The sequence below is a fragment of the Polypterus senegalus genome, chromosome 3, assembly GCF_016835505.1.
Source record: "Polypterus senegalus isolate Bchr_013 chromosome 3, ASM1683550v1, whole genome shotgun sequence".
In the NCBI taxonomy this organism is placed as follows: Eukaryota; Metazoa; Chordata; class Cladistia; order Polypteriformes; family Polypteridae; genus Polypterus; species Polypterus senegalus.
The window spans coordinates 33,028,670-33,046,505 of record NC_053156.1 but is presented as its reverse complement, the minus strand read 5'-3'; the positions used below and the strand labels follow the sequence as shown (position 1 = coordinate 33,046,505).

The window sequence follows — 17,836 nt, the reverse complement described above, 5'->3', positions numbered from 1 at the left end:
ACCCATGATATGTAATATTATTTCTCCTGCTAAGCAGTTCTTTTTTTCAGATCAGATACCAGGGATAATCATTTTAGACCAATGCATCCATTGCACAATCGTATATTTAGATGTATAAAATGCACTGGCTAAAAAGTTAACTTTACAATAAAGGAAACTGGATGACAAAATAAAGCTGAACAATGCAAGGAAAACCTGTAAAAAGACCAGAAAATGTATCCTGAACTGTTTGACTAACAATCTGTATTCTAATAAAAACTATTTCATGCAACTGTACAAGTTCATCATAAATAGATTTATTATTTCAATTCATTTTTTTTTTTTAAATACAAACATCATATCACAGATTCAAAAGAGAAATATAAAGCTTAATACAAAGCCTGAAAAGCACAACACACTCCGGTCCCACCAATGTGATGGTCTCTGCATGGATTTAAGACAGGCAGGCATTTAATTGTAAACATACAAAATTTATATTGCACTGTGCAAATTATCACAAATTTGGCGCTTGGCTTTCAGATCCCCCTGTGCCCCCTCCCTCTTTCCCTGTGGTACACTTAGAAAAAACAAAAAAAAACAAAAAAAAAAAAAATACATGTGATTTAAACAAAGTGCCATTCCATTTCTAGTCAGAAAATGCATCTTCCAGAAGCCAATATTTGTAGAGTTTGGCTTTAATCAGATGAGATACATAAGCATCATGCATAACTTTAGGAAATAGGTGTCAGGTCAAGGGTCAAAGGAAAAAGGCCATTGTTGTTCATTACATCGTCCAAATCTTCATCTTCTATCACAACTGCAAAAAAAAAAAAAATTTTGGGATGTATAGAGACAATGAAACAAAAACACAGCAGCATAATTTACAAAATGCAGTTTAAGACTAAATTGAACAAAACTAATGCCATCTTAACTCTTTCAGGGCTGATGTCGACTTTCGTCAAAATTCAGGGGTAGAGGACGGTAATCAGGTGTAAACTGCAACAAAACTCGTCCTTACATTTTAATTTGACTCTCTTTGCTAGAAGGAGACTTACATAGCTTTGCCGATTTAACCTCGAATACCTACACGTGCGAGTAGCGAAGAGTAAACAACTTCTAAAATGGCACTGACATCTGCCGAGAGACCAAAGCGATTGTGCAAAGCAAAATGCTCCATGGACGTTTCACGTAATTTTGTTGAATACGACTCTGACTTGTCGAACTCCAACCTGGAGATGGATATCAAAAACGACAGTGAAGTACCAGCATCGTCTGATTGTGGTGCTGAACACTTTCGTGTAGCTGATGCGCCTACAGCAGCATTCCCCTTAGAGGACCACCACTTATGATGACAGGAGGTACAAACCATATTGCATCACACTGTGACTGCCACCACCACCCACCTGCTGTGCGAAGACAACCCGACAGCCAGCCCACCGTGCATTCCCGCTGACCATCGAGGTGTCCCTGCGCAGCGACTGCCGCTAGAGACGCCAAACATGCGCCAACAGCAGCCACAGCACGTAGCAACAGATGTTTTATGTTGATTTATGTATGAAACCATTGCTTTGTGTGCTTTTCAGAAAACTGACTTTTTTGGAAAGAATATGCAGCCCTCAAAGAGTTAATCTGTACTCCACTTTTACTGGATGTTGTACAGACATATTCCAGTCAGACATGGCATTGCTTAGGACAGTGGTTCTCAAACTCTGTCCCAAGTGGCTGCAAGATTTCTTTCAACCCCTGCGAGTTTCACAATCAGTAGTCCATTTCATCTTTAACTGATCTTACTTAATTGGTTTATCCTTCACCCCCCATCTCTCTTCTCTTATATCGCATCTTAAAATGCACAAAATTGTATCCTAATAATAACAACAAACACTGAGCATAGCAGACACCTGGAGAAACAATACTGAATGCTGAAAGGCTTCAGTTAGTTTTAAAATATATACACTGAACCCAAAAACATGGAAATTGGGAAATATGGAAAGTGGTTTGGAGTCCAATTAAAAAATAAAGCCATTTTGGTGAAAAAAAAAAAAAAATTTTAAAAAACACCCTGCGCCAACTTGGGGTCAATAGGACTGAGTTAGAGAGCTACTGGTTAATGAAACTTACAGGCAACTCTCTGCAAGTGCCGAGTAATCAAACAGCTTATGCACTAATTTGCCTTAAGGTTTAAGAAATGTGGTTTAAGTGATGAAGGACTGATGTCCAGTAACATACTGATGTGAGCTGCATCACCTCAAAGAACCAAAAGTGAAATTCTAGCTCATCTATGGACTGGAGTTTGCGCAGGTTTTCATTGGCCAAATGGGGATTCTCTAGTTTCATCCCAAAGAGGAGTAGTGCAACTGCCAACTGTAAATGAGCCCAGTATGTGCAAGTGCAAAATACATAAACTGCCACTATACAGTAACAGCTAAACATTATATTGAGTTGGAAGGTCCGAGTGCATGTTTCTGTTACGTAAAGTGAAGACTGGTCATTTCACAAGAGAATCAACGCAGGAAGTTCCAAAAACTGAAAGGCCATTACCTACTTTCATCATTGCGCTCCAAAACGAAACCCAACAAAAAAGAATAAGTATGTTGAAACAGAGAATCTGTTACCAACATACAATTAGTGCTTGTGATGGTAAATGCACCAAAGTGTGAAATATAAAACTCACCATTTTAAAGTTGTTTAGAACAACATCACTGTTCATGTATAGTAGTCCTAATGACCAAATTTGTTACTTTTACAGAAATTCTCTGAAAATTGTGTTACCAGACTTGCCTTCATTTAAACAGCTCTTTCTTTGGAATGGTGAACTGACAAGGCAAATTCATAAAGCACACTGCCAATACCACTTATGTTCCTTTACATGACTCACAATGTGCAAAATATCCTAAAGATTCCTTCAGTTAAATATGAAAAAAAACATCTTTAAATAAATGTGTTGCTTTGCTCATGCTCTTGGATTATATCAATACCAACTAAATTACTGGACTGTTTGCTTTTAAAACCCAGCATAAAAGACATTTTAAATATTTAAATCATTGTTGCCTGACAACACACTCGCATTTGTTTCAATGCTGCTTTTCATATGCAAAGTATTGCTACTCAGGGACTTACCTTTAACATAGTATAATGGATGTAAAATCAAAAATCTTACCAAAGCATAAAGATACTCAGACTATACAATACAAAACTACTTTATATATAGTATTTAGGGCTTACTATAACAAACAAGGAAATAAATATTACCTTGTATTTTTAATAACTTCAACCTCCCATGATGATGATTTAAAACAATCCAAATTGATAAAGACTGTTTAACATTCTACAATTTTTGGTATGCAATTTATTCTCTTATTCTTACTGAATCCCAACTTGTCAAAGAAAAAGTTAAGAAAAAACAAAACATCTTATAAAGCACTATGCACTCCATTCCTTGAAAGAAAATATTCTATATAAATAAATGTTGCTGTCATTAAACATCTGCATATTATTGTATGCATACATTATTCTAAACCAATCCAAAGGGGACCTGAATGCAAGTTAGAGGAGATCCCTTCTAAAATGAATGAAGGACTGTTATAATAAGCCAGCATGACACTTGTGTTTAGTTCAGAAACTATGAATGCAGAGTTTAAAGTAAAAATGCCAGACTGAAAAGTGTGCAATTTCAGCATTACAATAATTTAAATGTACTAACAGCAAATGTTGACATACTTGTTCAAATCTCTCACCACACTGAATTTGTCAGTCTTTTCGAACCCGCTTAGTCCTGAACAGAGTCACGGGGGGTGCTGTAGCCTATCCCAGGAAGCATAGGGAAAAAGACAGGGACAAACCCTAAACAAAGCACTAGACCAGTCCATCACAGGAATAGAAAAACATTTCCTGTATGTTTTGTTTTAGAAGAGTGACTGAAATGTCAAACATGTACTTTATAAATCCCTATTTGTTTATTCTCTTATGTAAATCATGTGGAAAATTTTGGTTTAATTAATTTGGTTAATGGAATTTCCTCGTAAATTCCAACTGTGGGGGGAAATGAAGTCCTTTACTTGATAATGTGGCTTGTTCTTTTGCTTAATCTGAAGCAAATGGATTGGATTAGGTGTTTTGTCACATAATTCTGATAAAGTAGAGGTTGATCATCATATTCTACAAACACAGTATTCATCAACACTGCATTCAGTTTTCATCTATCCATCCATTTTTTGTTAAATCTGCCTTTATCCGGATTACAGGGTAGGATGGAATTCTGGAGCGTATCCGATTACACACACACACACACACACACACACCAACATTTATTTTTATAGAACATTTTCATACAAATAATATAGCTCAAAGTGCTTTACAAAATGTCCAAGTAGTAGTTAGATGGTATGAAAAACAAACTTTGATAATAATACATAAATTGTATACAAACATTAAATAATGCAGAGTTACATAATATATGATTAAGAGAAAAGTTCTTAAATATATATTTATTTATTAACTCTCTATACCAGGGTCTGATGATAAGTTCAGTTTGCCAGGGTAGACACAAGAAAAATGAAGAAAACAAAACTCCAATTAAGGTGAGGGGATGGGGGGGTATTGTAGTGGTTCCAATTCCAATACAGGGTGGTCCAGATCGTCTGGATGACTGATTTATGCGAGGACGATTCCAGTTCGGCGCAAAGACGATTCTTCATGTCATCAGTTCACACACTTCTCGATGGTCTGGGATTTTTCGGGTGATTTTCTATGTAATAAACTTAAGTTATAGCGTAATGAAAATTGCATAAATTAGATCTGGACCACCCTATACATAAAGGGGCAGTTTAGCATTGTCATTCCTCCTAAACTTATGGGTCTCTGGATTGCGGGAGGAAAACCGTGTGGACATGGAAAGAACGGACAAACTTCACACTGGGCGGACTAGGGATGAAAACCCCTGCCTCGTTATTATTCACTGTGCTTTATTCAGTTTCCAAAAAAATTCTAGAAATCGACTGAAGCGGAACTTCCCTTTATAGTGACAGAACTAAGACTGTTGTGAAAACACTTAACATTCAAACATGCCAAAAACCAAGGCAGATGACTAGACCAACATCAAAAAAGTCACGTTATACAACTACTTAAATCTGAAATACAATCGGTTTTGTGTTTCGTGTCTGACGTATACCAAGAAAACATTTCAAGTTTTTAGTTTATTTTACAAGATCAATTGTCAAGTATTGCGCAACACCCCGTTCAGTGAAAAGGAAAAAGGTACATAAGAAAAGTCTGACAAAAGCGTGGTCGAATGACGTGTCAATTCATTGCTGATCAAGACAGATGAATTAAAATGTACAAACCCCAATCAAGTGATTAATTAACCCCTCCGATTTTTACACCCGTTAGATGTGTGATCGATTTTTAGCATGCGTCTCCAACTCTACAGTACTTCTCTCACTCACTGCAGGGTCTTCGTGATGTAGGCATAAAGCCGAACAAACAACTACTCGGACAAAAAAAAAAAAACTACGCACACACGTGGAGAGCATAAAAACTCCACACTGATATGGTTTGTGATCAAAACTTGAACCCATGGCTTTGAAGCATTTACGTAACTACCTTAACTGCTGTCCCACCTTGCCCTGAAGAGTCCGCCTTCACGGCACAAGGCCGCATTACTTACCCCCAATCTTTCCCTTACCTTTCTTTGAGCGTCCGATGACTCCCAACTTTGGAGCTCGCTTGCCCAGTCGACGCTGCGGAGAGTCGAAGCTCAGCTGCTCCGGATGAAACTCGGCAGCTGCTGGTTGTGCCATCGCTTGCGGCGGTGCGTCCTCTGGCCTGTCACGGGGCCCTGCTGCGTCGTACATACCGTCCGCCTTGCGCCTCTCTTCTGACTTCTGCGGCTCGTCACTTTCGGCTGGACCGTCGCTCTTCTTCGGCTTGTTGGCACAACAATACAGCATACAGTCTGATGAGTCGCTTCAAATAATAACAGGAAGAAATAAACAGTGTTTAAATATGAATAACCGATCCATCAAGGTAAGACGCGAACACACACAAGCAAGCGGTACTTCCTCCTGCTCAGACGGGAGTGCAACCAACCAACCACCCGCCCGCCAATTCGTGAGCGCGCACGTTAAAAACACGTTCCTTCTACCTGCTGTCTTCCGCACAACGGAGTGCAGCTCGGGCGCCAGTCGAGCAGAACCAGAAAGATGACGGAGACAGAGTAAGAATACGATGAAGATAGGGATCAAAACAACATGACGCTATGGGAGCGACCTGCTAATAAGTAAGCATTTCCGGAACATTTCGATTTTACCTTTGAGTAGCTGTTGACGAAGCAACACGCCGCGATCACGTAGATTATGCAGCCCGCAGACAGCTTGCTCTCTCTTTTTGAAGTCAACACCACAGCGTCATCCTACCGTGGGAAACTGCGCGAAACGTCCCGCCCCGAGGGATTTTCCATTCCCTCACTGGGGAACTCCTACTTTTTTTTAACCTTGACGGACATACAGCCAATATAGACAGACCAGAAGAAGAGGAGGAAGGAGACGTAATTAAATGGGACGAACTCCCCAGTCACCTCCCCCCTGTCGACAGCTTGAAGAGAAGTTACCGAATGATGTCTTCCACCTGCCACACTTTATCCAAAGCTGACTACAAATAAAGATGAAGTTTCCAAAACACTGGCCCTGCAGTTGTGAAAGAACTTCAAACCAGTATCTGGTTAACGTTTCTTTGCATCATTTAAAAAAAAAATTTAAAACTTAACACGTGAACCCCACAAAGAAACGACAAAGAAAGTTCTCAGGAAGTAGGATTAGTCATGTTTATTAACAATAAATACATTCGGTCAGTTTGTAGATCATTTCAAACATTCATTTATGTATGCTTTCTCAAGTCATTTTGTTTCAGTGCCTATATAAAAACATCCACGCCCTTGAAAATCTTCACAAATTGTTAAAATACAACATAATTCATCTCGTAAGTCAGTGGTTCTCAAACTGTGGGGCGGGGGCGCAAAGATGTGAAAATAAGAATTGAAAATATGAAAAAATACATCTATTGAAACCAAAACAAATTAACTTAAACTACATTCTGATACTGGAAAAATAAATATAGAGTTAGATAAATGTCGATAAAAGTTAAGTAGGTATAATAAAATATGGATCTATGATATATCATTAATTAAAAATGAACAAATTGGTATTAGTGGGCACCTTTCAAAAAAACATTAGGGGGGCGGGATTAAAACTGTTATGAAAACTTGGGTCACAAATACTTAAAGGTTGAGAAACGCTGTCGTAAGTATTCACCTCTTCAAGTCAGTATTTAACTGATGTACCTTTGGTAGCCATGACCACCCGGAGTCTGTGGGCACAGGTCTCTCTCTTTGTTAACTCTGCCAATCTGGATACCCCAGTTTTTTAAGCCTTTTTTATTAAACTGCTTAAACATGCAGTCAGATAAATAATGTGTTAGATTACTTGTTACTTTAAAAAGTAATCAGACTATGTAATGCACATTACTTGTGACGTGTTATCCTACTGCTCTCGAGATTGTGATGCTGAGTTTTGCTCCATATGTTCAGCTCATCAACATTATTTTAGCAAATTCTGAAATTCTGAGGCAGTTTATTTCAGCCTGAAGAAGGAATAATGTGACCGTGTCGAACATTTGCCTCTGGAAATGTATTTTGTGGAGGCTTCTTCCCGTGGGTGTTAAAACCATGTGCAAAGCTAACAAATGAGTGTAGGACAAGCGGACAAGCACAGACTACAGAATCCTTAACAGTAACCCAGTGAATTTGTGAGTACTTGCAAGCAAGAGGGGGGAATGAAAGTCCCAAGCATGTCTTAGCAATAATGGGCGGGTGTCGTTTGTCGATTGAGAGAAAGTCTGATATTTACTTCCAGTACTGAAAATACCAAAATATTAGTATTTGTTCCATTTTTAATTTTGCTGTTTTCAATACCTTTCTAGTAGAGGTGCATTACTTTGTTAAAATTTCACTTGCTTTTCATTTAATGTTTCTTTTTCCTTTATTATCCAACTTGTAGTTGATTTACAAGATATTTTATAGGTATGATGAAGTATTCAGCTACTGTTTAGAGGTGATCCTTCCATGATCTGGCATTTTCACTAATCCGGCAGTCCTCATGTCCCAGTTAGCCAGATTACTGAAGGTCTACCTGTACTAGATAACTGTGCTGCAAGTTAATATTTTATATTATATGGAGCCATTAACTGTAGGCCTCATCAAATAAAGGGCACAGTGGCATTACCCCTCTGCCAATGCTTACATTACGTTTCACCTTTGCTCTCTGTTAATAGTTGCATGTTTTAGTATATACACACAGCTTTTGAGCACATTTTGGCTTTCATATTCAACCCTTCTCTCATGACTTTCAGAAGTATGTTGCATTACATGCACACAGCCTCTGTGCACTTTTCAGTCACTCAGTAGTTTTATTTATTTAATATATTGCTTTACTATTTTATTACAATGAGAGGTTAACACCAAAGTACTCAGAACACAGGTGTTCTGTAATACATATTGTAACCACTAGGAGGAGCCCAGAGCCCAAACACCAGACACAGCTCAGCTGCACACAAGTTCAAGATAAAATAAAAATGTTCTTTATTTGGTAACAGCCCTTGTCACAGTAACAAATCAATCCAACACTATACCAACAACAGAAAAAACAGCTCCATCTCCCTCTGTGTCTCCTCTGTGAATGTTATCTAGCTTCCTCCCAACTCTGACACACCACATGAGACAACATGCCTCCTTTTATGGCAGGCCTGGGAGCATGAAGCATTTTCAGATCATACAGAAATCAAGAGGGCCATTCTTCACAATGCTCCCCACGTGGCACCCATGAACCCCGACAAGGTTGCCCTTCCATACTACAATTCCCAGGCAACCCTGCAGGTGTGCAGACTGGGCTCCAGCGGGAGGAATAATGTTACTTCTCGTGCCGGAGGACGAACTGTTTAAAATATCCATTCGTTCCTCGTCCATCCATTATCTGGGTATCCTGACTGGGACAGAAACCAAAGACCATCACAGCCAAGTTGTGCCGGCATTCTTGTGCTTCATCCATTATGGCCTCCCAACTAGGTAGAAAATATTCCTTGACTCATCCTTTCATTCTGGCACTTACAATATACAGTATACTGTATACAATATACATATAAGCATAATATTCCTGCTTATTTAGTCCAGTGCAGGGAACCAGAGCCTAATCGGTATCCTCAATACCATCAAGAGATAATCCTGAATAGAATGCCAGACGTTTGTAGGAAACATATGCATATTTACTTGTACTTTTTGCCATCCATCCATCCATCCATTATTTAAACCTGATTATCCAGTGCAGGGTCACGGGGATATCCTAGCAAGCATCAGGCACAAGTGGTGTTTTATTTCACTTTGAATGTTATTTTTTATTTTATATTAACTATACATTATGTAAATGTGTACAATACTTTGATATTCTCAGTAGGAAGTGTGCTGTAAGAAAATAATTTGAGTTTCAGCTGATTAAGTGTGGGCAATGCTTAACCTTTGCTCCTCCCCATTATCCTATAGAAAGTGTATGTTCAGACAGAACACTACCCAAATACTGACAAATACATAGATGTTTATAATGGACTCATCATATATACATGAAGTTCATTCCAGAATAATGTTTTCTTCAGGCCTAAGATTATTCCTGTTGGCCAAGGCAGTCTTCTACATGAAGGTGTCTGTGAGTTATAAGCAATTGCTGGGTTGCCTTTTCTTCCAGAGTCCTCAGAGACTCCCTCTATTTAGTCCTTCTGAAGCATCTGGTCCTTTTACTGGTGGTATTTAAACCAACATGACAGTTGCATCATCATGGATATGATTTTCCTTCCCTTGTTTTCTCTCTGCGTACATGTAAAGTGACATGTGGTATTATGCACTTAGAAGTAAACAGTTAAATAATCTGTAGGGCTTCCTTTTTGGCTATTTGCTCTGCTACACTGTTTGCTTTTGTATTAATAGTATTGTGACTGTGAGAAAGATTAAAGGCAGTATTTAAAATTAAGATTATTTCATTGGGTGTTGCAGTGATAAGTATTGCTGCCTCAAGAATCCAGTTTCCTGAGTTTGATTCTTGCATGTGGTTATCGTCTGTTTTGAATCTAGAGGTTCTTTACGTGTCTGTCTGGTATATTTATTCCCACATTGCCATCAAGTTACATTCATTTTTGATTCCAAACTGGCCCTGTGTGAGTGTGGGTGTGTTCATTAATGGGTCCAGTTATGGACTGGTCTTCTGTCCAGGGTTGATTATTTCCTACTGCTTATAGGATGGGCTCCCATCCCTTATATCCCTGAATTGAGTTAAATGGCTTTGAGAATGTAAAGTTAAATATCTTTTTTCGAAATCTACTTATCCAATTACTGCATTGCTGGGATCCACAGCCTCTAGAATCATCAGGTACATGGCAGGGAGAAACCTGAACTAAGGACTAACATTGTAGGACCTAATCATGGGCATATCCTCGACTCATTTGAAGTCATTGATTAACCTTCCGATTCACATGTAAGTTGTGGGAGGAAACCTAGATACCAGCGAAAAAGCCATAAAGACATAGGCAGAGCCTTCCAGTTTTAAACAGTGGCCTTCTCACTATGCTATTGTACTGCCTAAGTTAAATTGATGTAAATTTTATTCTGATCTACTTGTATCTGGCAATTAACTAAAATAAGCAACATTTCAGGTTCTTTCCAAAGTCCTGGGATTTCCCTTAATATTTACGTTCTGTTATGTAATAATTTACATTGTTGCCGTGTACTAAGATCTTGTGATGGTGCACAAAATGAAAGGCTGTACTCAAAATCTTTTTTCTTTCTTTCTTTCTTTCTTTCTTTCTTTCTTTCTTTCGCTATGCCTGTTTCTGTCCAATGTTAGTTTTGCCTGTATTTGCATTCCAGATTTCTCTTCCTTATCCAGCTTTCTGTCTGAGCTATCAAAAGGGAGTGGTAGTTTTTTACAACTTGTTTTTGAATGATTCAGGTCTGGCTGTCCTTCAGGAAAATGTTATTTTTAGTTTTATAAGATTGGAGGCACAGAAAATATTGACATAACCTTCCTCCTCACAACCTCTTCACCTTTTGGAACAGTTCCCACCTGTTTGAGTGCATGTCCTTAAGCAAGTACACATGGGGGTATCCATTTTCTAGCAAACAGCACCGTTTGAGTAGAGAGCCAAAACTTTTCCTGTGTGTCTTAGCAACTGGTATGTAACTTGTCACCTTAGGAAAATTCTGCCAAGGGTATCCTCTAGGTGCTGAAAAATGCTGAGATTTATGACCTGTCATTTTGTATGTGTGTGAACTGCACACATTTAATCTTGTAATTAAAAGCACTGAATTTGTAAAGTTCACGTTTAACAAACTTTGATTGGAAATGCACCTTAAAAACAAATTCAGTTTTAATTTATTTTGTAAATTCACACTTACAGTACATTTCATATCCCACTGTTCATATGTTTTCTAGTGCTGCCTAGGTCTAGCCTTTGCATGACCCATTCTGTAACATGATGCTTGGGGTAGGGCCTTCAATGAAGAGGACTATTTACACATAAAGTAGGATTTTAAACTAGCCTCAGAATTAATGTGACACTTATTCTACACTCTACATGTAATATGGTGCAGTAACGTATGATAGCTTGTTATTGCAACAGAAAACATACAACTTATTTATAAAGTTGCCTTTTAGTATGATTTTTAAAGAGTTACAGTCTGGGTGCTCTTAATAGCCCTAGGAAGTTAATGCCTTAAGATGTAAAACCAGTAGACTAAACAAAGGACTTCAAATTGGGCCACTCTGAGGCAGACAACTCTTAGCTGGTGTCAGGGATGCCAGGGGCCATGACCCGGCCGGGACGCCAGGAGGGACCGGAAGAGGGTCAGAGCCCTGCCTGGATCACGTGGGGTTTGCCTTCCGGGTTGCTTTGGGGGCCACGGGTCAAGGGCATGGAAGCCCTTCCCTGTAGGGGCCCGTGGTCACCGCCAGGAGGCGCCCAATGCCTTGGGACTTGTTTCCCAGCACTCCCGCCACACCAGGAAGTGCTGGGGAAGACTTTGGAGGATACCGGAGAGCTGCCGGAGAACAGCCGGCACTTCCGCCACGCTGGGGCGTGGCTAGAGGAGGAATGCCGGGAACACCTGGGGCTCATCCGGGTCCTGTATAAAAGGGGCCGTCTCCCTTCATTCGAGGCTGGAGTCGGGTGGAAGTAGGACGAAGCAAGAGGAGTGTGGAGGCGGCCCGAAGAAAGGCGTTGTGGCCAGGAGTTTGAGGACTATTTGGGGTTTGTGCACGTGACTGGGTCTTTGTGACCTCTATTATTGTGTAAATATTGTAAATAAACGTGTGGTGGTGTTTAAAACAAGATGTCCGCCTGTCTGTGCCCGGGTGGCGTTCACATCTGGCGTAGTCGGCAGGATGCTCCGCCTGTTTCAAGGCGGAGACCTGATCAAAAACATATTGTTGTGGGCGGCCCGGTGCAGCAGGGGACCCCACCCGCACCGCTGGTGCTGCGTGCACACAGCCCCGCTGGGTAAAGGAACCCCACGGACCGCCAGGGTCCGCAGGAAGGCCATGTTTCCCTGATGCGGGCAGGTGGCGTGCCTACACAGTGCAGCGGTCTCCTACAAGCAGGCCGTTGCTGAAGGCGCCCGGGACCGCATGGCGTCAAGAAAGGCCACGCCGAGGAAGTGTCCTCGGTTTGGCGAGTCCGGAAGGTGAGTTCCTGCCTAGCGGCAGCCGGCCCATGGGGACGGGCGTGTTTTCTCTTTTGCAGGCAGGGACCTCCCGGATCCACGTCGGTGGCAGGCGCATGCTGGTCTGCGGGGCTCCGGCAGCGTGGCGGCAGCCGCGAGGGCTGTGGAGGAGGAGACGCTGCAGCTCGAAAGGCGCTGGCAACAGCAGGGCTGCCGGCAGGCACGCCGCCACCGCAGAAGGGGAGGCAAGATGGCGCGACCAGAAGTCCCTCCCCTGACAGGCACGCATTGGGCGGTGTGTCTTGCGGGCCCGCCGATGACTGCAGAGAGGCGGGACCAAGGAATGTCCATCACGGGCAGGGGAGACCCGATTGGGCGGAGGAGAAGGCCCACAGGAAGTGGCGGCGCTGGAGGCTGACAGAAAGGTAGGCTCAGCGTCGCTTCACTTCCCGTCTTTGCCGGCTGCTTTGGCGGAGCTGGGGGTGTCCCTTCAGCCCGCCGGGCAGCGTGTGTTGCAGGTGCTATGTGCCCTCCGGGCTGAGGTGCTGGAACTGGAGAGGAAGGCGCGCGCGCTGAGAACGTTCAATCAACAGCGGACGGTAGCGACGCTGGAATCTCCAGCGGAGAGGTACAGCGGAGACGGTGAGTACAACCGACTCCGTAAAGCATACGGGAGGGTCTGCTGAAAAAGGCTGTGATGACAACGATCAGTTCGAGTAAGCAGCCCTCCGACAGGAGGCGCGGCGCGCGGGCTGTATCGCGCTGGCGAGGGGAGTCCGTGAGGGCGCTGAATGGACACGGGCTGCTAAGTGCCCGGGTCCTAGCGCCCTCCGCCCGAGTCGGCTGCGGTCTTCGCCGCACTATAGGGACGCAGACGGACAGAGGCGCCTTTTATTCCATAAGGAGTCTCAAACCGTCATGGCGTCCCAGAGTGAACGGAGGAATAAAGGGCTGGGTGCCGATTCCTCCGATATGAAGGGGACGCAGACGGGACAGGGGCTCGCGTTGGTTATCTGGTCGCACACCGCCAAGGCGTCCGAGTGAAGGGAGGATTAAGCGGCTGGGTGCGCTTCCTCCAATATGGTGAGACAGCGTTGCTGGGTGCACGCAGCGGCTGGCTGCCCTCTGGGAGAGCAGAGGGAATCCCTGAGGCAGGCAGAGAGAGAGCAGGCGGTGCCGACGACTCCATCATCGAGAGGGACACGGAAGCGCGGAGAGGGTGCCGATCAGGCAAGTGCGGGGTGATTGGAGGGGAACGCTGCCCGTGCATGGCACGAGCTGGGTGCTGGCAGCGGTTCTGCCCCTGTGTTCTCTTTTGTAGGGACGGACCCGGCGGGCTGAAGGAACCCTTCGGGCGGAACAGCCCTCTGATGTCGGGCCGTCAGCGGAATGTTCTCTCTGCGCGCGTAGCTGCGCTCACAGCTGGAGGAGCCTACGGGGGAACGAGTGGCTCGGACCAAAGGGCGCTGGAGGTCTCGGAGGGGTGCCGATCGAGGAGGCCCCGGGTGTTGGTAAATGGGGAGCACAACCTGTGCGAGGCACAGGATGCACCAAGGGCTGGTGCTCGGATTGTGTCTCCGCCCTGTCCCTGCTAGGAGTGCGGGCCGGACCCCGGCTATCCTCGAGTGGGGCCCGTTTCGGGGCTCTGCTGCCCTCGCGGGACAGGTCGCTCTTGCCCACGAGTGGTCTTCGCTGGCTGTGGGGCACTGTCAGGGATGCCAGGGGCCATGACCCGCCGGGACGCCAGGAGGGACGGAAGAGGTCAGAGCCCTGCCTGGATCACGTGGGGTTTGCCTTCCGGGTTGCTTTGGGGGCCACGGGTCAAGGGCATGGAAGCCCTTCCCTGTAGGGGCCCGTGGTCACCGCCAGGAGGCGCCCCAATGCCTTGGGGACTTGTTTCCCCAGCACTCCCGCCACACCAGGAAGTGCTGGGGGGAGACTTTGGAGGATACCGGAGAGCTGCGGGAGAACAGCCGGCACTTCCGCGCTGGGGCGTGGCTAGAGGAGGAATGCCGGGAACACCTGGGGCTCATCCGGGTCCTGTATAAAAGGGGCCGTCTCCCTTCATTCGAGGCTGGAGTCGGGTGGAAGTAGGACGAAGCAAGAGGAGTGTGGAGGCGGCCCAAGAAAGGCGTTGTGGCCAGGAGTTTGAGGACTATTTGGGGTTTGTGCACGTGACTGGGTCTTTGTGACCTCTATTATTGTGTAAATATTGTAAATAAACGTGTGGTGGTGTTTAAAAACAAGATGTCCGCCTGTCTGTGCCCGGGTGGCGTTCACACTGGATAGCCTACATTTAATGAGAGAAATGGGGTAGTGACAGAGGTAGAGGACTGAGCCAAAAGAAGCACACATGTCCCGTAAAAGTAAGAAAGTAAGAAGTCTTGGGGAATAGCTTTGGGCTAGATGCTGTTATATACTATACTATACTATACTATACTATACTATACTATACTATACTATACTATACTATACTTCCGTGGTTTTTCTAGTCCCAGTCTTAGGACATGAAGCCACTTGGCGTCAAGTTTTTGCTCTAACCAGTTTCATAATCAGTCAGTTAATAATAAAATAGATGAAACTTTTTCCATGTTTAGGGCACATTTCTATGAGCATACCATTTACATTAAATACTAAACATTTGTTAGGAGAAATCTCAGATCATTCACTTGATAAGCAACCTTCAAAACTCTCTTACCTCTAATTGATATCATTGTTTTTTAAATGGCTAGTCTTTTTCTGTTATTCTACAATTAGAAAAGAACCTTAGTATGACAATTTCAATCATTAAAAGTTAGAAATATTTGTATTTTCTGCTATAATTTTAGTTTTTGTAACTCTATGCTTTCCTGTTAATTCACATTTATATGTGGAGTATTTTCCTTAAATTGTATCCTTATAATGGCAGTTAATAATTAATAGAATAGACAAATGGTAAATGGCACAGAATGATGAGAGGCAGCAGCTATTTCAGCATCAGATCCACAAATTTTATTATTAGAAAATGATGGGGTAAATAATGATGATGATAGAAAATCTTAGAACCAAGACAAAAAACAATAGATTATCTCCATGTAACACACATAAATGCTTGTTACATTCCTATGGAGTTAAGCAAGTCCACTTTTGAAATTTCTGGTGTCAAGTCTTTCATCATTCTCTGTATTTTACTTCCATGTCCAGTGTTTTTCTAGTTTTAAAATATAGTTTTAGTTTTTCTATTTTTGGTTTTATTATTAGTTTTTAGTTAATTTTACTTTTTTTTTTTTTTTTTTACCATTTTCATATTTTAGTTTTTATTTTGTTTTTGTTCCTGTTTTTCTTTCTATTTAGTTTTATTTTTTTTCTGCCATTTTCTAAATGCATTTTTTTGTTGTTTTGTTTTTATTTATCTTTAGTTCTTCAGCAATTAACTTTTACTTTTTGCCACACCAAAAATATCCACACAGGCACAGTTTTGCAACTATAAAACATTTTTTATAGTTGTCAAATTGTATATCATTTAGGTTATACCTGTCAACTTAATGCATGCAATTTTGCTGTCTGTGACAAAACTCAATTTTCTCATGATAATATGACCGTTCAATGCTTCCAGTATAATGAAAAAGTGCAAAACCAAATATTAATTGAGCTCTGATGTTATTTGTTACTTTAACATAAACTTAAGCAAATAGTTATTTCATTTCAAAAACCCTTTCTTTTGTTTTATTGAGATTCCCTTTGCAAGCAGTGAGATCACTGTACACATATACTCTTAATTTATACTTATTTTTAATATCTTTTGATGCGGACAATATGTCATCTTCCCATTTCGACACTTTGATTTTTTTTTATCCTCAGGGAGTTCTTATTTTGTTTATTTATTGAAATACATTTGAAGAGATCCCTTGAATTGTGTTAATAATAATAATAATATCAGAAATATAGATGAAAGTTTTTCCATGTAGATAGTGCATTTCTACGAGTTTACTATTTACATTAAACACTGAACATTTGTTATAAAGACATCTTTGATCATTCACGTGATAACTTCACAGGTGCAACCTGGCGGCGTCGGAGGGATGAAACATAATGTCCCAGAGGTGTACTATTGGATTTAGGTCAGGCAAGCGTGGGGGCCAGTCAGTGGTATCAATTCCTTCATCCTCCAGGAACTGCCTGCATACTCTTGTCACATGAGGCTGGGCATTGTCATGTACCGGGAAGAACCCAGGACCTACTGCATCAGCATAGAGTCTGACAATGGGTCCAAGGATTTCATCCCGATACCTAATGGCAGTCAAGGTGCCATTGTCTAGCCTGTAGAGGTCTGTGCGTCCCTCCATGGATATGAATCCCCAGACCATCACTGGCCCACCACCAAACCAGTCATGCTGAATGATGTTACAGGCAGCATAATGTTCTCCATGGCTTCTCCAGAGCCTTTCACGTCTGTCACATGTGCTCAGGGTGAACCTGCTCTCATCTGTGAAAAGCACAGGGCGCCAGTGGTGGACCTGCCAATTCTGGTATTTACTGGCAAATGCCAATCAAGCTCCACGGTGCTGGGCAGTGAGCACAGGGCCCACTAGAGAATGTCGGGCCCTCATTTTGTAGGGCTTTGGCAGTGCTCATCCTGTTCCTTCTTGCCCAAAGAAGCAAATACAGGTCCTGCTGATGGGTTAAAGACCTTCTACGGCCCTGTCCAGCTCTCCTAGAGTAACTGGTTGTCACCTGGAATCTCTTCCATGCCATTGAGACTGTGCTGGGAGACACAGCAAACCTTCTGGGAATGGCACGTATTGATGTGCCATCCTAGAGAAGTTGGACTACTTGTGCAAGCTCTGTAGGGTCCAGGTATCGTCTCATGCTAACATTAGTGACACTGACCATAAACAAATGCAAAACTAGTGAAAAAACACTCAAAAAAGATGAGGAGGGAAAAATGTCAGTGGCCTCCACCTGTTAAACCATTCCTGTTTTGGGGGTTGTCTCATTGTTGCCCCGCTAGTGTACCTGTTGTTAATTTCATTAACACTGAAGCAGTTGAAACTGATTAACAATCCCTTCTGCTACTTAACTGACTCGATCAATATCCCACACGTTTAATTGACTGGATGCTATACTCTG

At 42.5% G+C, this 17,836-nt stretch overlaps 1 protein-coding gene across 2 annotated transcripts; it reads right to left on the bottom strand.

The window, feature by feature from the left end:
- Nucleotides 1-330: 330 nt before the first annotated feature.
- Nucleotides 331-6,420, bottom strand: si:dkey-112a7.4. Of its 2 annotated transcripts, none has more exons than XM_039746920.1 (3): nucleotides 6,284-6,420; nucleotides 5,660-5,940; nucleotides 331-796 (listed from the first exon to the last, which is right to left on the bottom strand). In XM_039746920.1, the coding sequence occupies exons 2-3, from the start codon at nucleotides 5,922-5,924 to the stop codon at nucleotides 711-713; spliced, it is 351 nt and encodes a 116-aa protein (XP_039602854.1). In that variant the 5' UTR covers nucleotides 5,925-5,940; nucleotides 6,284-6,420; the 3' UTR covers nucleotides 331-710. The 2 variants fall into 2 exon arrangements, with proteins under 2 accessions (XP_039602854.1, XP_039602855.1); XM_039746921.1 differs by lacking the exon at nucleotides 6,284-6,420 and adding an exon at nucleotides 6,119-6,229.
- Between the last annotated feature and the right edge of the window lie 11,416 nt (nucleotides 6,421-17,836).

What these genes read in the sequence shown, in the direction of transcription:
- si:dkey-112a7.4 (XM_039746920.1), bottom strand. Translation starts at nt 5,924, where the DNA reads ATGCTGTATTGTTGTGCCAACAAGCCGAAGAAGAGCGACGGTCCAGCC. An exon ending in CATCGGACGCTCAAAGAAAG is followed by an intron (nt 797 to 5,659) that starts GTAAGGGAAAGA and finishes TTTTTTTTGCAG; the next exon opens with TTGTGATAGAAGATGAAGAT.